General features: G+C 47.7%; 1 protein-coding gene across 1 annotated transcript; it reads right to left on the bottom strand.

The window, feature by feature from the left end:
* Positions 1–17,970: 17,970 nt before the first annotated feature.
* On the bottom strand, positions 17,971–19,396 carry LOC138928014 (uncharacterized). Its single transcript, XM_070283926.1, has 2 exons — positions 18,200–19,396; positions 17,971–18,108 (listed from the first exon to the last, which is right to left on the bottom strand). Exons 1-2 carry the CDS (start codon positions 19,394–19,396, stop codon positions 17,971–17,973), a joined length of 1,335 nt encoding a protein of 444 aa, XP_070140027.1.
* Positions 19,397–20,603: the final 1,207 nt, after the last annotated feature.

Consider the following 20,603-nt stretch of genomic DNA (forward strand, 5'->3'; position numbering starts at 1 on the left):
ATAGTTCTCAATTCCTCTTCGTTAACTGTGTTCCCGCTAGCATTTATTTACATTTACATACATATTCAATACAGTCCACTGCACAAGAGTGGAGAAGTTGTAGTACGCTGAACGGTGAGGTTGTGTTTTCCGGGGCGCTCCCCCAGGGAGGCGGAATAGAGGCCAATCCTAGTACGAATAAAAGTGTTAGTGATATGTGAAGTTGTAGGATGAACATGGGTCGGACCTACATGCCCGGTCCGCCGTTCCTAGGACCGTGGTGCTCTGCGCAAAGGGTCCACTCGATGGCCACAGCTCCGGCGGCAGGGGTAAGTGGGGGTGGCTCTTTCACCGAGAGCCTTTCTTCACTTTCTCTTCAACGCGTTGGCAATTGCTCTTACCAATGTGGCGGCCCGCACTAAGTGGCATATCATCCCAGCTGAGCGTTAGATCAGCTGTAGTAACAGTGTTGGAAAAGGCGAAAGTGCGTAAGCTTGTAGCCCGCGTAACTCGGCCCGTAACCAGTGGGCGCCAGAGGGCGCTTGGCCGGTAGGCGGCGCTGGCGATCAAACCAGTGCTGGCTGTTAAAAGCTGCCTGTTACGACGTTAACATGCGGGGAGGCCGACGAAACAGTAGCATACTGTTTCGGGCGGCGGCCACGATCCTTTGGCAGAGGGTCATGGCAGGGACTTGAATCTCCCTCTCAGCACAGCGGAGGCCTTCGAGGTGGTAAAGGTCATGGAACGGACCAACTGCCATCCCCTCCGCGACGCGGCACACCCTAAAACGGGGCTCTGGCGACCGAGGAGGGGCGGTATAACCCCCAGCGTTAATGTCGTGGAGAAATCCTCGGCCATCGTTGGATGCCCCGAATGGTGCAACCCACGCCCGTAACGCACTTAGCCTGCCCCAAATGGGGCGGCTGATCAGTCTGCGTCTGTGCCATAATGGCCGGCAGGCTCGAGCTGCGACGACTCCCCAAATCCATACCGCGTCTGAGCCATATTGGCCGGCGGTATGGTCTGCGTCTGCACCGTATCGGTCGGCAGCAATCTAAACCTGGCAGGAGGTATAAAATGCAACCTGGCAGGAGGTATAAAATGCAACCCAGCAGCAGGGTATATTGCTGCATTTAAAGGAATAGGAATGCTTGGTATTAACAATAATACTCCAGGTGGCAGCCACTCAGGTGGAAATCCACCCGCGGTAAACTCCGCGGCTAGGGCACGGATTCTGGAGGCCCTAACTACCATTCCACCCACCACGGCGACGCCGGCGGCACACTTGGCCGACGTCAACCCGGATGCTACAAGTGTAGATGTAGATGAAGAACTGAGAGCGTTCCAGAAGGGCTCCCGCCTACGGCGCAGCCCGCCAGGAAATGCTGCTAAAGCGTCTGCTGTCCCAGCCCCAAGCGGGACCGCTGAAGGGGACAATTCGAGTACCCCACTAGCGAAACGCAACAGGGACTCCCCGAGTCCACCAGGGACTGAGCAGCCTACAAAGAGGCACAGAGCCCCCCAGCCACAGCTAGTGGAGATGGGGGTGATCCTCGAAGACCTGCTCACGAAGGTCAACGAGCAGAAGGTGCGGAGTATCAACCAGGGTATGAAGAATGCCTTCGCCAGGCTCAAGGAGCTCCAAGAAGCATTAATGCGCAACCCGGAGGCAAGGCCCCCCCACACACGGAGTGAGGAAACTGCAGAACGCGGGTGCCAGACAGCTCAAGTCTGTATTCCGCGCCACGACAAGTCAGCCCAAACCTCTCCGAGCAGGCGTGTCCGCCCGGATAAACGGGATCAGGGAAGCGACCCTAAACGCCACTTGGTGAGGAGCTCGCAACCACCGAATCCTAGGAGAATTGCGGAGGGCACCAATGGAGGAGACGGAAAGGCGCCCATCGAGCAAACACGACGGGCTCATCCCGGAGCAGGCCGGCGCGAGAGGCCCAAAAGACGGGGTAAGGATGCGCTGATCATAAGCCCTCCTCCAGACATGTCTTATAGCGAAGTGCTCGGTCTGGTTACGCGAGCTAAGGACGCCAGGATGGAAGAAGTTGGCGATAGCGTCTCCAGAGTCAGAAAGACAGCTAAAGGAGAGTTGCTACTGGAGATTAAGCGCAACTCGCAGGCCCAAACCAGTGGCTTTAAGGAGCTGATTGGCAAAGCACTGGGAGCCAGAGCCACGATCCGCACAATGACGCCACAGGCCGTCTTCCGGATATGGGACCTGGACGAGCTGACCACAAAGGAGGAGCTAGTGAATGCGCTAGTCAAGCAGGCGGACCTCCCTACGAACTCGGTGACAATAAAAGGGATACGCGCCTTGGCCTCAGGAAGCCAGGCCGCAACCTTCACGGTTCCGGCGGGCGTGGCAGGCGCGCTCATCAAACTCGGCAAAATTAAGGTCGGATGGACCAGGTGCCGGATCAAGGAGCTGGAGCCCCAGCTCAAGTGCTACAGGTGTCTGGACACGGGGCACGTGGCCAGCAGATGCCGGAGCTCCGTAGACAGAAGCAAGGCCTGCTTTAAATGCGGGAAGGAAGGGCATAAGGCAGCAGACTGCCCTAATCCAGCAAACTGCTACAAGTGCGAGCAGCTCAAAAGGAAGGACACGAGTCACCAGGCCGGAAGCCGTTCCTGCCCACTGGTGGCGTCGTCCAGAGATGGCCTTAAAAAAAGGGCATGAAAGTGATTCAGATTAATCTGAATCACTGCGCGGCAGCGCAAGACCTGCTGTCGCAGACGGTCCGGGAACACGGAACCGATCTCGCAGTGCTAAGCGAGCCGTACAGAGGTGGTCGCAACCACAACTGGGCCGTGGATAGTTCCGGCAAGGCGGCCTTGTGGGTTTGCGGAACCGCGTCACTGCGTCTGGAAAACGTTCACGCGGACAATGGCTTCGTGCGTGCCAAAGCTGGAGGCTGGTGGGTCTACAGCACATACCTAGCCCCTAGCCTCACGATAGCAGAGTTTGCTGCCATCCTGGACAGGCTTGCTGCTGATGCAAGAGGCCGCTCTCCGACTCTGCTTGCTGGAGATTTCAACGCCTGGGCGGTCGACTGGGGCAGCGTTACCACAAACGCCCGTGGCAGAACACTCCTAGAAGCGCTATCAACGCTAGATGTGGCCTTACTCAACGTAGGGCAGGAGCACACGTTTAGCAGGGCGGGAGCAGGATCGGTGGTGGACCTCACCTTCGCCAGTCGCTCGAGAGCTGGGCAGTGCAGGTGGATACTTAGCGGGGTGTACACGGCAAGTGACCACGCGGCTATTTTTACCACGCTGGATGTTCGCAGCACGCTCCCTCCACCTCCCCCCGCGCAGCAGCGCAAAAGCTTTAAGGCCGACTTGCTCGACACCCAAGCCTTTGCACTAAGGATGCAGAGTGTGGAAGCGTCAGGCGACTCCGATGTCATGGCCAATTCGGTGATGGGCCAGGTGCTATCGGCCTGTGAGGAGTGCATTCCATCCAGGTCCGCCCACTCTAGGCACCGCGCCTCCGTGTACTGGTGGAACCAGGAGATAACAGAGGCACGAATGGAATGCGTGAGAGCCAGGCGACTTTACCAACGGTCGCGCGGATCCCAGTCACACCTGGTAAAGCGCGAGGCATACCATCGGTGCAGAAGAGCTCTCAAGGCGGCAATAAAGGGCAGCAAGAGAAAATGCTTTCTGGAGCTGTGCGAGGCAGCGGACCGAGACCCGTGGGGGAACGCTTACAAATTAATTGTAAAGAAAGTCGGCAGAGCGAACAACTGCGCCCCACTGGACGCGGAAAGCCTCGGGAAGATAGTTGCGCACCTATTCCCCAGGATGTCTAACCCTGAGCTTGCCACTGGGGCTGGCACCTACCCGATGCATGAGCTCGAGCCCGTCTCCGAAGAGGAGATGATGGCGATGGCGGGTAGGATCAAGGTGACGAAGGCGCCAGGCCCGGATTGCATTCCCAACAGGGCGCTCAAGCTAGCCATTTGTCTTCGCCCGGACATATTCGCGGTGCTGTTCGGGAAATGCATGCGGGAGGGGCTCTTCCCCTCAAGATGGAAAGCGCAGAGACTGGTTCTGCTGCCCAAGCCGGGTAAGCCGTTGGATGATCCAGCATCCTTCAGACCCATATGCCTGATAGACGGGGCCGGCAAGGTGCTGGAACACTTAATCAGCACGAGACTGGAGAGGGCTATCGTAGCGGCAGGAGGTCTCTCTGACTCCCAGTACGGGTTTAGAAAGGCCAAGTCTACCGTCGACGCCATCTCCAAGGTGGTGGACATTGCCTCCGCGGCGATCGCCGGACAGCGCTGGAAAGGGGGCTCTAAGGAATATTGCCTTATTGTCACCCTGGACATACGCAATGCGTTCAACACGGCGAGATGGGGACGGATAATGGATGCCTTGTCCAACTTCGGAGTTCCCACCTATCTGCTCAACCTGATGCGAAATTACTTTCACGACAGGGTGCTGCAGATAGACTCGGACAGCGGTACTCAAGCGGTCGAGCTGTCGTGCGGTGTTCCACAAGGGTCCGTGCTTGCGCCACTTTTGTGGAATGCAATGTACGACGGTGTCCTCCGGCTTCCACTGCCTGGGAGAACGGAGATTGTGGGCTTCGCAGACGACATAGCGGTGGTCACCGTCGCAAAGGAGATTGCAGGAGCAGAGGAGAACAGCAGCCTGAGCATAGCCATAATCAACGAGTGGCTGTCGAACGCCGGACTGCAGCTAGCGCCGCAGAAAACCGAAGCCGTCCTGGTGAGCAGCAGGAAGAAGGTGGAGGTGGCAAGCGTGCGGGTCTGCGATGCATCGGTCAGATCTTCTAGAGCTATTAAATACCTAGGAGTGATGATCGACACCAGACTCTCCTTCAGGGAGCACCTGACTTACGCAAGCTCCAAGGCTGCCACGACAGTGAGAGCACTCTCAAGGATCATGCTGAACCATCACGGCCCAAGACAAGCGAGCAAGCTCCTCTTAGCGAGCGCAGCTAGAGCAACTATGCTATATGCAGCCCCCGTATGGAGCCACGCCATGGCGACGCCTTCTTACGGCCGCGGGCTGATGGCCGCACACCGTCTGGCCGCTCTTCGCATTTGCAGTGCGTTTAGGACGGTCTCTGATCAGGCAGCGCTAGTCATAGCTGGCACCCCGCCGATAGATCTGCTGGCCAAGGAGCAGGCCGATATCTTCAAGAAGGTCCACGGCCAAGCACTGTCGCCCCGTGAGAAGAAGGAGGCAAAAGCAGAGGCGAAAATGGCAACGCTAACCGCGTGGCAATCACGCTGGGATGCCTCCACAAAAGGCCGGTGGACGCACCGTCTAATCCCGTGCCTGGAGACGTGGACCAAGAGAAAACACGGACAGGTTAATTTCTTCCTGACGCAGGTACTTAGTGGCCACGGGTGCTTTAAGGGCTACCTACATAGGTTCGGCCACGAGGAGAGTGGAGGCTGCAGTCGATGCGGCCAGGACGTTGAGGAGACAGCTGAGCACGCGCTGTTCTCGTGTGTTAAATTCGAGAGCGAGCGGCGCGCGGTGGAGTCCCTTCTACATACCAGCATTAGCGTGGAAAACCTCGTTGCAGTGATGTTGAGGAGCGAGGTAAACTGGCAAGGAGTCTCCAGCTTCGCCGCCGCGATCATGGGTAAGCTCAGGATCGAGGAGAGGCGCAGGAACCAGGAGGAGTCATAGTCTGGGAGCGGCGCCCGCGCGAAGCAATGCTTCGCGGCCGTACCGCGCGAGTGAACTGCCCCCCTTCTAATGTTAAACCCCACCCTTCCCTTATGTACATGCCCCCCCCCACCCCTAATGTTAAATAAACGAATAAAAAAAAAAAAAAAAAAACTGCACAAGAGTACAATCGCTGTCAACATTGACATTTCCCCAATTCGAGAAATTATATCCAAATAATTTCTATACAAGATCTACGGGTTCCGAAATTCATAAAGTGTTTGTTTAAATAAATGCCTAAGCCACAGTAAAACTTTCCAATTTCGAATTATTCATAATTCCATCTCGTTTACTGTGTTCCCGCTAGCATTTATTTACATTACATACATACTACAAATACAGTCCACTTCACTCCGAAATATAATATATAAATATATAACCCAATATATGAATATTCCTAAACGTACTACATACCTACATGCTACAATTACTGTCCGCAGCTACTACAATTATAAATTGATTTAATTCGTACAGATATTTGTTTATTTCCTCCCTTGCTCTATCCGGAGCCGAATTCCACCTAAGCAAGGAAATATACATATGTACATACATACATAAATCGTCTGCAAGTCGACGCTCCAATATTTGGCAATTTTTCCGCCTCTCCTTATCTCCGCTATTTTGCACTTGCATACGACAAGTGCACAAATATACACACACACGTATTGGTTCCGAAATACAGCACCGGTCAATCAAATAAGACCAGACAAATAAAATAATTTTAAATTATTTTATATTAAAATTCCAACTAACCGATTAAGTTAGAAATCCAAGTGTGCTTCCATATACGCATTAGTGTGACCGTATTTTCGTAATTCCGTATTTAATTCAAATATTCCGTTTTAAATTCCAAAGGGAAAAAATTAAATTTTCCCACAAAAATAATTATTACGAGATCGATTGGTTCCTAAATTCCCAATCCAGCTTCTACCCATAAATAAATCCGTAATATATATTTATATTAAATTAAAAAAATATACATATATATCCAAAATGACTTCTACTACTTTGAACAAGTTTACTTTGATTTGTGACCGTCTGAGGCACTTCGACTCCAGAGTCTGCAATCCAGCAGCACCCACTCCATCCAAGTACACCTGCCAAATTCATCTCGACCAAGTCCGAGCGCTATGGGATAAGGTCGAGACAGAGTACGAAGCTTGTTCAGAGCTAATTTCAGTTGGCTTCGAGGGCGCTGCAGACACCTTGCCTACCCTTAAGGCAAAATACGACGACACCTATTCCATTTATGAACGGTGTGCCGCCAAGTTCATGGAACAGATCGATACGATCTCTGCTAAAGCAGCTCCAGTCCAACCTCCTGCGCCCCAAAATTCCTTTCCGTCTGGCTGTCGGCTTCCTCCGTGCGAAACGGAAGTTTTCTCGGGCGATTATCTTCGCTGGCCGACTTTCCGGGACCTTTTCACAGCGGTCTATATCGACAATCCTACGCTGACCCCTGTAGAAAAGTTGTTCTATTTAAATGCCAAGACGAGTGGTGAAGCTCATTCCATAGTTTCAAATTCGCCACTGACCAACGACGGTTTCCGCTCAGCATGGAAAAACCTATCTGAGCGTTTCGAAAATAAACGCGCGTTGGTAAACAGCCAACTGAAGAATTTGTTGAACATTCAGTCCATTGAACGTGAGTCCTCGGCAGCCTTGAAGGAGCTGCAAAATACAATTCAAAATTGCCTCACATCCCTAACTCTGTCCGGCCTTCCTACGGATAATTGGGATTGTCTATTGGTTTATTTGTGTTCCACGAAGCTTCCAAAGCTGACGCTCTCATTATGGGAGCAGTCCTTACCAAATAAAACCGAAATTCCGACGTGGCTAGAATTAGATTCTTTCCTTCTTGAGCGCCATAGAAGTCTGGAATCTATAAATTCTATTCAACCTCCTACGATACGCCTCAGTCCGTCCAACCCGACAAAATCCATCGTAGCACCGCGAGTACTAAAATCCTTTAGTACGCGGATTGTTCCCATATCCAAAAGATGCGATTTGTGTTCTGCAGAGAACCATCCAGTGCGTAAATGTCCACGCTTCCTCCAGATGACGATAGAAAATCGAACTTCGTACATTGAGAAAAAGCAGTTGTGCTTAAATTGCTTTGCAAGCGGTCATCCATTCCGTAATTGCACAAGCGCCCACAGCTGTCTTACTTGTCACGGTCGGCATCACACATTGTTGCATCCAAGCAACACTTCATCCAGTGTTCCGAATCCTCGTGATGACGCACCACAAATTCCTGCACCCATTCAAAGAATTTCCTCGTTCTCCACACGAGTGACCACTTCTGCCGATTCCAATTACTGGGTTCCGTACGACGACAGCAAGAGCAGACGTTCCCGAGGTATTTTATCCTACCAATGCCGAGTCTGCCAAGAGAACCATCCTCTTCGGAAGTGCCACCGTTTTCTTCGGCTTGATGCGAAGAAACGGCTCCAGACAGTCATCGACAGGAAGTACTGCGTCAACTGCCTGGCCCACCACCATTGCGGAGGATCCTGTCGAAGTAGCGACCGATGCCAGTCGTGTGGACAGGATCACCACACCCTTCTACATGCCGACGAACGCTCAGCGTTATCCTACGCTTTCCAGAGCTAATACCTCCTGGTACTTTTGCTGCGTATCCTCGCAAGGGGGGGGAGAATGTTCACACCAGAAAGGCGTTTATTATCGGGAGGCAGTGTGATCCCGTACGCTCTCCTTTTCTCTCCCTCTTCCTCCGGACTTCCAGTCCTAGAGCTTCTAATCCGCTCTCCCTAGCTTTAGTTTTTGTTCTCGAAATAAGAACACGTAGAACTTTCGGGTTTTTACGCGACGTGCGTCGATATGTTTATTGTAGTAGGAGTAGTAGGAGACAACGCCAAATGCCGGAAATGTGATGAATCCGAGGCAATCGAAACCTTGGAGCATCTCATTTGCAAATGTCCGGCCCTAACGAGGGCAAGAATGAGATACCTAGGCTCTCCAGTTCTGGCATCGCTAGAAGATGCCTAAAGGACATATATAGCAGTGAGAGTATAGATAGCTTTCTAACTGAGGGACTAGGTTGCGTAGAAACGGACAGACGGACGGACGGACGGACAGACGGACGGATGGACGGACGGACGGACGGACAGACGGACAGACGGACAGACGGACAGACGGACAGACGGACAGACGGACGGACGGACAGACGGACATGTCTAGATCGACTCGGCTGTTGATGCTGATTAAGAAATATACTTTATAGGGTCGGAAATGTCTCCTTCACTGCGTTGCAAACTTCTGACTGAAATTATAATACCCTGCAAGGGTATAAAAATTAACCTTAAAAAATTGTATTTATTGTGGCTTTTCTTAATTTTACGATGCCTGCCTTAAATTCAAATACACTTTTTTGGTAATTCTAAAAATTTTTCTTAGTTTAAGGGCGATTTAAAGTAATTAAAGAAAGATATTGAACGAAGCAAAGCAGAAAACCTTGCGCAAATTTAAGGAAAATAAATAGAAATAGAAAAATTAGCCTAAAAAAAATTATATTTATGGTGGCTTTTCTTAATTTTACGGTACGGCAGGTACCCTTTTTTCGTTATTCTAGACAATTTTTCTTATTTAATTTCTCTTTTTATTTTAAGGGCGATTTTCCTAAAATCCAGAAAAATAATGTTATGAGTGTAGATTCATACTAATTAACTTACCGTCTTTTTAGAATCGTAGATCCATGCTAGCTATATTAATTATATAATATTAAACGAAAATCCAGCATCTGTAAGAACATTTAAAACAATCTCCAATCTTTCAAAAGCTTCCTCTAATGTTGTGGCAGTTATCATAATATCATCCATATGGACGATAACATAAGAATTCGCTAAATCCCCTAGCGCCTGGACTACAAATCGTTGAAAAACAGAAGGCGCATTTCTAAGCCCAAATGTCATAGACACAACAACCATAGGTATTTGGTGCATTCGAGTTTGTGCAGTTGTCTAGTACGGTCGTGTTAAGCTCCTAATTAGCAACCAGAGAGTGATCCTCAACTTCTTCTGTTGTGCTTATCAGCGCGTAATCTATTTTTAGACTCCGTACCGCCGGGTACGCACCTTCTTATCCGCCGCTCCCAAAAGAGCTGCCCGGATTTGAGAAGGTGAAGGAAATCGCTGGCCAATCTCCAGCGGAACTTTGAGCCAAGCTTGCAAAAGACTTGGCTTAACGGCAATTGGACACGCTTCGTCAACGAAATGCAGATGCTGTTAAGACTAGCTCAGCAACATCTGTAACTAACACCGTTACAGCTAAGAGTGCCAGTTCTAGCACCACCACTTACACCGTTGCAACATCCTCGTATACCCAGTTTTTACAGCAGGAACGTCTTTGTCTTTGGGAGCTAACAATCTCCTGATCTCGCCCGCTATTGGGTGCTCGTTCCAAGCTCCAAGTACTACTCGTAGCAGGAAACAAAACCCTTCAAGCAGTCAAAGAAAGAGTCGACATAAAGAAGACTAAGGCAAATGTAAACAATGCTAAAATTGGCAATTTAAATCAAGCATCGACCTCCAATGGACTTCGCAACAACCGCTTCGCACCTTTTGCTGAGGAAGCGAACCCAATTGAGGAGATGGAGACAAATGAGATGACTGATCCATCGCCAAGTCAAGCACAAATTTCAAGCCAAAAACCTCCACCCATTTGTGTTCCAAAGGTCACTGACATCCTCACTCTGGAACGAACCCTTAACGAAGTTATTGCTGCAAATAGTTATGAGATTCGTAAATCCAAATTCGGAGTTTCTCGCATATACACTGACAGTGCAGAGTCATTCCGCAAGGTGGTTCGTAGCCTGACTGCCTTAAATTGCAAGTTTTGGCATCATGAACTCCGAAAGGACAAACCATTTAAGTTGGTGCTAAGGAACATACATTCCACAGTTCCAAAAGTTCCAGAGTTACTGTGGAAAAGGCTACTCCAAATAAGAACCTCGTCCAATGTTATAAATGCCAAAACTTTGGACACAGTCAAAATTGATGCTTCATAAAGCCTGTGTGTAGGAATTGTGCCGGAGATCCTACTAACTCCAAATCGTGCGACTCAATTCTTAACAACCAATGTATGTGTGGAAACTACCGAGAAAATCACCCTGCAGGTTTTAAAGGCTGCAAAGTCAGGATGGAACTAAGCAGCAAACTAAAATCTGGAATAAGGCTAAGCAACTCAACGAACAGCAGGACCAAAGAAAGCCGACACGGTCAACAATTCTCCATGTCAGCCACCAGAGATGGCGTCTCTGATACAGACGTGGGAAGGAATAACCTTCCAAACAGTACCAGCGCTGCAGCTCCACGCTGTGTCGCACATATACCTGGAGGCGACCGCAACCCCAACAGGAATTTGCCTACTTTGACAGCCTCAACAATAAAAATAGGATTATGGAATGCAAGAGGTATAGTTCAAAATAGTGAAGAACGTCGTCTTTTCCTTATTGATAACTGTATAGACATAATGCTCATTACGGAGATACATATGCGTCCCGGTCTTAATTTGTACCTTCCTGGTTATGACAAATACTTTGCCTTATTAAGACCCGCATTATCCACACGCAGAGTGAGCCCACAACGCTAGCTTGCATTGATATTCTAACAAATGGAGGTGTACTTAGAATAGCTTCCTTGTATCTTCCTCCCAGCGAACCTTGAACAAAAAACGATTTCGACCAGCTACTAGTCTCTCTAGGCCCAACATTTTTGGCTAGAGGTGACTTTAATGCCAAGCATCAATTGTGGGGAAATTAAAGGTCCTGTTGCCGGGGAAAGCGTCTGCAAGAGGCCATAGTTTCAAGCTCAAGCCAAGTTCTAGCCACTGGGGAACCTACCTTTTACTCCTCAAATACCAGGCTCACACCGACAGCTCTGAACTTCTTCATCGTAAACGGGGTTCCACTCAACAAACTTTCGATCGAAACCAAATACGAGCTATCACATTTAGTTTTTGCGTTTTTCTTGTCCCCTCTTTGTGGTGTCCCGTTTATTTGCTTCTAGCAGCAGCACTTAACCAGCTCCAAAGCTTTCGTGTTTCTCTACTCACCCACGCTTACGCTTCCGCTCTCTTGTTTTTTTCGGTACTGCTTATCTGCGCACCGTGGTTAAAGGTTAGTGAAAATGGTTTCAAATCTTATTTGTGATATTAAAGGCTGCCAAAAGGAGATTTTGGCAGATCAGCCTGCCCTTTACTGCTGGCTTTGCGATGCAGTCGTTCATGCTGTGTCTAGGCTTAACGGGCCGTATCGCTGACGCAAAATGGCTTGCGCTATTTTTGCCATGCCTGTCGTGAGGTGGAGAAGGATATGTTATCCTTCATGCGGCAAACCAAAAGCGGTTTTAATGAACTTAGGGTCAATTTTCGCAAAGCAAATGACCTGTTCACAGCGCTGGACTCTCAATTTAGCGGCATGAAGCTGCTAAGCGAGTCACCAAAGCGCAAAAAATCGGCTGCTGGTCGGCTGCAGTTGGGCGAACCCCAGCCGCCAAAGATTTGGCACACTCCCTCGGCACACCCCCCGACACTGACGCCAACTCCAATGGTGTTGAGATCGGGAACGGTTAAAGATTCGGCATTCGAAGGAGCCGGGTCAGTAATGGCAGCAGATCCCCCAGTATTATCAGTTGAGTCCGCTGCGGGGTCTCAATCTCTGACACCGCAGACTTAAAAAAAAACTCTCAGCTATCCCAAAGGGAAAAAATAGGGCTGAACCACTAGCAGAAGTCGGTAATGCTGCATTACCAAAGACCATCACCGCTATTCCACCACTAAAAACAATATTTGTTTCTCGGCTTGACCCTGATCTCGCATCGGAAGGTGTACTAGCTCATATACTGAGCAAAATACAAGCCAAAAATGTGAAAGTGGAAAAATTCAATTTCTCATACCCCAAAGATATCTCATCTTTCAAGATAAGTGTCTCCCGTGAGCTTTTTGACAAACTTTGTTCTGGTGACTTCTGGCCCGAGCAACAAAAAAAAAACGGCCTTCACGGCCGGCACAAACCACAGTGACAGCGGGCGTCACGGCAGTGCCAAAAAACTAAATACCTCCCTCCTACTTTCCTATCAGAACACTAGAGGCTTAAGCAGCAAGCTCTCTAAATTGTATTCTGATAGTTTTTCGTTTGCATCCCAGGTGATTGTGTTTACCACAACCCCGTTAAAGCCGGAGATTCTCAGCTCCGAAATTTTTCCGGGTAAGTACACAACTTATAGATTGGACCGTCTTTCCCAGCGAGGTGGTGGAGTTTTAATTGCCGTTGACTCCACCCTTATTTCCGAACTGGTTCAAATTGACGATCTCACAGGTATTGAATTTATCTGTGTAAAACTATCATTTCCAGGTAGTTTTATCTATATAACCTGTTCTTACGTTCCTCCATCTGCTGAAAAGCCTATTTATTGGAAACACCTTTCGGCAATTCAGGCCGTTTCCAACATGCTTTCGGATAGAGACCAACTAGTAACTCTAGGAAACTTCAATATACCTGGAGCTCGTTGGTCATCAGATGGTACGTCCAATGTCCTCCAAACTGCGGCACAGCATGACCTCATAGATGGCTTGCTTGACATTTCGTTGTCCCAGGTCAACCATGTTGTAAATCCTTTAAATAGCCTACTAGATCTGTGTTTCGTCTCTGATCCTGTAGGTGTAAACTTAACAAGAGTCGATCCATTGACGCTTCCCGAAGATCCTTACCATCCTACTTTCGATTTGGGAATTGTCGTAAAGACCAAACCTGATCTGAGTCGCTTAGCCACTAAAGTTCGCTGCTTTCGTAAAGCAAACTTTCATAGGCTAGATATCTTGATTTCTGAATTTAATTGGTCTGAACTTTACAGGTGCACTGACATGGCGTCCGCCGTGGATATTTTTTACAGTGCCATGAATGCGTTCTTTGCATCGTGTGTTCCGTTGACCTATCCGTCGGTGTCTAGTAAACCACCTTGGTTCACTAAAGAGCGCCTAAAAACCGTTAAGTCTAGGCTTTATAATCGTTATAAACGTACCGGTTCTCCTACTGTTCATTCAAGTTATCTTATTGGTCGGTCGAATTTCACCGTGCTAAACGCGCAGTGTTATAAGAGTTATTTAACTCGCTGTAGAGTTCAGTTCACGCAGGACCCGTAATTTCTCCATGTCAGCATGGTTTTATGAGGCGAAGATCGACCACTACAAATCTCCTGGAACTCACCTCTTTCGTTATTAGAGGTTTCCAACGTAACTTTCAAACCGACGTGATTTACACAGACTTTAGTAAAGCTTTTGACTCGGGTAATCACTCTCTTCTTGTAAGGAAGCTTGACTTAATCGGGTTTCCTGTCGATCTTCTTAAATGGATTTTGAGCTATTTGAGTGACAGAACTCAAAAGGTTCTGTTTAAAAATGCTCTATCCAAATTCCTCATAGTCACTTCTGGTGTCCCACAAGGTAGCCACCTCGGCCCGCTGCTATTTACATTGTTTATCAATGACCTCCCGCTGGTTCTAACGAATTCTAGAGTACTTATGTACGCTGATGACGTTAAGCTATGCTTGCAGTATAAGAACAGCTCTTGCCAGTCAGACCTGCAATCGGATCTTAATAACTTTCATGCATGGTGTCATGCTAATTTATTACATCTCAATAGCTCTAAATGCAAGCAGATGACATTTTCACGTGTCACTCCCCAGTTTGCCACTTATATGCTAAATGATTGCGCTCTTGAAAGAATATCTCTTGTTGATGATTTAGGCGTTCGCTTAGACCCTAAACTTTCGTTCTCTGAACATATTTCGTGCATGGCTAATAAAGCCAAAGGCATGCTCGGTTTTATTAAGAAAACCCTTTTTACTTCGTAAGTTCGCCCTATATTGGAGTATGGTTCATGCGTCTGGAGTCCTCAATTGGGAATCCATATTAACCGTATTGAATCTGTTTGTATGAGTGTTTGTTAGTGTGAGTAGGCTTCGATGCCTGGCAAAATAGCACATAAACTAATTGCCTTGTTTGTGTCGCACCCAGCACTTGAACTAGGTGGACTGCAGTTGGAGGAGTAAAGATCTCTTTGAATTGCAGATGATTACTGACTTTATTGATTCAAACTTAACGATATTTATAGCTAACAAATGTGCTTGCATTTACGAATATTAATGATAAAGAATAATGTATGTTGCTAGTGCATGCGGAAACGAATATGCTTCTGGAACGAAAAACTCCGTGGGGTAGGTTCAGGTGCTGGCGGTTCACTTGTTGTCCGGGGATTGGGGCTGCATTGTGGTGTTCTCCAATTGACTCGTCGATATCGTAGACTCAGGGTCACGATCAGTAGTATTGATATTGATAGTGCCACATAGGCGGCTACTTGATGATGGTGTACAATGCTGACTTGATTTTCGTACTTCGCATCTTTTAGTTTGGCCAGTTGTTGTTGTAGGGTATCTAATTCGCGTAATTCGGCGTCGGCTGTCTTGGTCGTCGATTCTACGCCTGGTTTCGGTGTCTCTTCTATGTTTATCTTGGTGATGTTGCCAAAACGAACATATGCTGCTTTTGTCTCGCTGCGGCTTGTGCTAAATGTACTAACGCTGATTTTTGAGTTGCGTGCCGTGCAACCTGCGGCGAGTGATAGTAAGCCTGTTCCTTCCATTTGTACTGTGGAGGGAACTCCCGTGCATACCGCCTGCAGTTCGATCGGACTGTGGGTTGCAAACATCCATCTGTTTCGTTGATGTGTTGCTGACCATATTAAATCGGACTTCGATTTAGCAGTCTCACATTCCGTTTCAGTCTTGTTATTAATTGTTGTTGGGGAGAAACTAGCATGGGGCTAATTGTTCGGTGGCGAATGTCGGTAAGAACGTTGGTTATCTCATTTTGCATTCGCTGCATTCCATTTGCCAGTAGAGTGAGCTGGGCTGTCAGGATCATGAATGCTTGTTGCAGATAGTTGCCTTGATATTTTCTTCGTTCTCTGGTGAGAGCATCCATTTGTCGTTCTATGTTTCGTATGCGGTCGTTGGTAGCTGAATTGCTTTTCCTTACCACATTTATAGTGGAATCCAAGATTGATGTTTGGTTCTTCAATAGCATCATTAGTACGTCCTCGTTTGATTTGACATCGTTTATGACCTTGGACATATCTTCAGCATATTTGGAATCCAGCACGCCAAATAATGAGTTCGCCATATTACCGACTATATCTAGCGGTGATCTTCGCTGCCGTGAGTGGTTAATAAGCTCATTTCCGGCTTGTAATTCGGCATGTACGTGTTGAAAGTGTGCATGTATAGAGTTACATGCATTGACGTTTTGTAATTCTGAACACTTGTGTTTGAGTTCAGTTATCCCGGCCGCTAATATTCTCATATCACTCCAGTAGGGTTGCAAGTCGTAGTATACGATGATGGTCCAATCTGAAATTGCCATTCTAGAGGTCCCGATTCTTTCATAGAATAGACCTGGCTGATTTGTGAAATGCGTGACCTTTGTCTGTTGTCCCATCGCTAGTGGCAGAATGAGTAACATTGCCAGCAGTGTTGGAAGGATCGGCGGTGACACCTTCCTCCTCTGTGTTGGCATCTCATCCTTTGACGTTGTATCCTCGATGGAACTGTGCGGACGTTTGATGGCTGTTTCTTCTTTTAACAGTGGCGCGAGACGAGTTACTGACCGTTTGAAGATCCCAGATGCAGTCTTTACATCTACTACTCGGACATGGTCGTCCTTACCGGGATATGTCTTCACTATTCGTCCCATTGGCCAACTCATCACAGGCACGTTGTCTTCCTTGACTAGCACAAGTAGTCCCTCCTTCACGTTTTGTGACGCGGTTTTCCACTTGTTGCGCATCTGAAGCTCTTGTAGATACTCCATAGACCATTGGTCCCAGAACATTTGCTTTAATCTGGACACTAACTCCCATCATTTCACCAACGTTTTCCCTGGTGAGGCTAGATTTGCATCGGGAGCGGCGGTTAACGGTTCACCAATCAAAAAATGGCCAGGAGTCAGAGCTGATGTATCTGTTGGATCAGATGACATTGGTGTCAGTGGTCGGGAATTGAGGATTGCTTCGACTTCCACGATTACGGTGTTAAGCTCCTCAAATGTTAATGAAGCTGTGGCTGTGACTGATACTAGCAGCCGCTTCGCAGATTTCACCGCAGCTTCCCAAAGCCCGCCAAACGATGGTGCTCAGGGCGGTATGAACTTAAACTCCACTTGCTTTTTATTGCAATGGTTTATAATCTGTTCTTGAGCCTTGTCGGTGAATATTGCTTCCTCTAAGGCCTTCAATTGATTGTTGGCCCCGACAAAGTTTGTTGCGTTGTCACAGTGAATAGTCTGACATTTTCCGCGTCGACCCAAAAATCGTCGAAGAGCAGCTAAAAACGCATCTGTTGTCAAGTCACTTACTAACTCCAGATGAACTGCCTTTGTTGCAAAACAGCAGAAGACTGCAATGTATGCCTTATCAGGTCTTTTTCCACGTAGTTTGTGATGAATCCAAATCGGTCCACAGTAGTCAACACCAGAGTTAAAGAATGGCCGAGCTTGTGTTACTCGGTCAGCTGGTAAGTTGCCCATGATTTGTTGCATCAACTTGGGCCGTGCCTTTGTACATCTGACACAGCTGTGAATTATGCTTCTTGCCATTGTTTTATCATTGAGAATCCAATATTGTTGCCTGGCAATGGCTCTTAGAGCTTGAGCCCCGCAATGCATGTTCTCTTCATGCATCTCTCGCAGTAGCATTTTCACAAGTGGATCGTTGTATGGAAGCAAAATTTGATGCTTCGCGTTATATGGAAGGCTAGATTCTTCTAATCTACCTCCGACTCTGATCAGTCCGTCGTTTCCGATTATAGGACATAGGGAGAAAATCGAGCTCTTTTTGTCCACCGTTTTGTGGATCCGGAGTTGTTTGTATTCAGCACTAAAATCAATTTGCTGGATAGTCCGCAGGATGATGGTCCTTGCATTGGTTAAACTCACCGACACACAATGTAGTTGTGGGTGATCTGTTTTTCTTGATACAGAACCGCATCATATATGCTACAATACGTTGTAGCTTATTGAAGGAGTTGCTGTGGTTGCATTTGTAGAGTACACTGCCAATTTCATTTTGACATGTTGGCAAGCTTATGTGATTGAGCCTGCGTTCTAGATCGCTGGGGGTGGTAGTTGGTACCTGAGCCCACTTGTCGCGAGAGCCATGTAGAAATAGAGGTCCATATAGCCATAGATTGTGTTCTGCTAACCTGCTGGCGGCAATTCCTCTTGATAGTACATCTGCTGGATTGTTAGCTGATGGTACGTGACGCCACTGAGATTGGTCTGAAACAGCTTGGATTTTTGCGATTCGATTTGCCACAAACGTGTGATATGATGATGCTGATGCGTTTATCCAGGACAGCACCACAGTCGAATCTGACCATAAGTATCCAGGTACCTTATCGTTTGGTATACGTAAATCCTTCCGCACCCTATGGGTTAGCTCTGCTCCCAAGACTGCGGCGCATAGTTCCAGGCGAGGCAGCGTCTCTTTTACTGTCGGCGCTACTCTTGACTTTGAGCACAGTAGCCGAACAGACACTTGATTGTTCTTATATGTGGCTCGGACATAGATTGCTGCTCCGTATGCCCGCTCTGACGCATCGACAAACGTGTGAATTTCCTGATTAATGGGCACCTTTCCGTCAAAGATGTGCCGTGGAATTTGTAAATTGTTCAATGCTTGTAGATCAGCACGATAATTTTTCCACTCAGTTTGCAGCAGTTGAGGAAGCTCGTCGTCCCAGCCCATCTTCAGCTCCCACAGGCTTTGCATGAATATCTTAGCCTTTACCACAACAGGAGCGAATAGTCCTAGTGGATCGAAAATTTGTGACGCCTCTGAGCTCACCACTCGTTTGGTGATGGTTGACGCTTCACTTTTTTGGGATCGCCCACATAGCTGATCCTTATGTGGTACCCAGATCAAACCCAATGTTTTCACACTGTAGTGTTGAAGGGTTTCGTCTAATTTGACGTGGTTGACTATGTCTTCCTTTGGAATTTGTGCAAGAACTCCGTCATTGTTGGAGCACCACTTTCGGAGCTTGAATCCGGCTGGTAGCAGTATTTTGTTTAGCTCTTGTTGAATCTGAACTGCTTCTGGGATGCTATTTGCTCCTGTGAGACAGTCGTCAACATAAAAATCATGCTTGAGCACGGCTGCTCCAAGCGGTAAATTCTTTTTGGTTTTCTCAGCCAAGTGATCCAAGCATTTTGTAGCTAGGAATGGAGCTGATGTTGTACCGTATGTTACGGTTTTCAGTCGATAATACTTGAGTTCGTCTGATGGATTCTTTCGCCAGACGATTAATTGATGAAATTGATGATCAGGATGTATCCATACCTGACGATACATTTTCTCTATATCGGCTGTGAACACGTACTTGTGAGTGCGGAACCGTAGTAAAATTGCAAACAGTTCGCTCTGTACGGTGGGTCCAGCATATAATATATCATTTAACGACTTGTTGCTGGTGGTCTTGCAGGAAGCATCGAACACTACCCGAAGTTTTGTAGTGCTGCTCTCAGGTTTTAGCACACAGTGGTGCGGGATAAAGTAGTGATCCGTAGGTATCCTTGTGGGAGGCACTTCTTTCATGTGTCCAAGGCTCTCATACTCGTCCATAAAATCTACGTAACCTTTCCAGACTTCAGGTGATGTTCTGCGCTCTAGTGCCAGAAACCTGTTAGTTGCAGTTTTCTGCGATGCCCCCAGGGCTGATGATTGCTCAGAAAAGGGAAGCTTTACTATGAACCTTCCATCTGCTGCAAATTGGAGATTTCCTAGGAAGTGTCTTTCGCAATGAGCCTCTATCGGTGATTTTGGTTTCTCTTCCGTTTCTAGGTTTTCCAAAGTCCAGAAACGTTCCAAAAGCGTGTCGATTTGGTCCTCTGTGGTTACAGGCGCGCAAATTGCTGCTTGGTTGTTTTCTTCAGATACTTTCCCGGCGACAATCCAACCAAGTTTAGTATTCTGTAGGACCGGGCCGCCTGGTTTTAACATCATCTGGTTTGGCAGTAGTAACGAATAGTAGTGCTCAGCTCCGATAAGCATGTCAATTTTTCCTGGCTTATCAAAGTTTGCATCTGCCAGAGCGATGTTTTGAGGGAGTCGTAGATTTGTTGGATCTAGCTGATGAGCCGGTTGATCGGCTATAATGTGTGGTAACACGAAAGCCTCGACTTGCTGAGTAAAGTCGTTATGCATTGATTTCATTTGCACATTTACTCTAGCTCGACTAGTCTTAGGATTGCCTCCAATACCTTCGATACGTAATGAAGTACCGTGGAGCCTTAATGATAGCTTTGAAGCCATTCGTTCAGAGATCAAGTTTATTTGTGATCCTGAATCAAGCAGAGCTCTGAAAGTGGCCACCTGACCATTGCTTGCTTTTACTGATACCTTGACTGTGGCCAGCAGATTGTAACTCTTGTTACTTGCTGCCCCTACAGAAGGTGATTGTGGTTCAGTTGCTGCACCTGATGACGTTTCAAGATGCAGCAGTGTATGGTGTTTTTTATCGCATTTAAAACACAAACGGCCTCGGCATTCCTTTGCCTTGTGGTCGCTGCTGAAGCAGTTGACACACATTCGTTGTTTTTGTACCCAATTGAGTCGTTCGGGTATTGGTTTATTACGGAAGTCATCACATTTGTATAGCCAATGATTCCGTTTGCAAAATGGGCAGCTTGGTAATTTTCCAGCGCTGGCAGAAGTGCATGTTGGCCCCTTCTGATCCCTTTTTGCTTGTTGACTTCTTTTTCCTGTTCCCAGTACGCGAATTCTCTGGTCGAGGAAGTTAAGTATTGTGTCGAGACCTTGCAGTTGTCGA

Source organism: Drosophila kikkawai, chromosome 2R (assembly GCF_030179895.1).
Source record: "Drosophila kikkawai strain 14028-0561.14 chromosome 2R, DkikHiC1v2, whole genome shotgun sequence".
In the NCBI taxonomy this organism is placed as follows: domain Eukaryota; kingdom Metazoa; phylum Arthropoda; class Insecta; order Diptera; family Drosophilidae; genus Drosophila; species Drosophila kikkawai.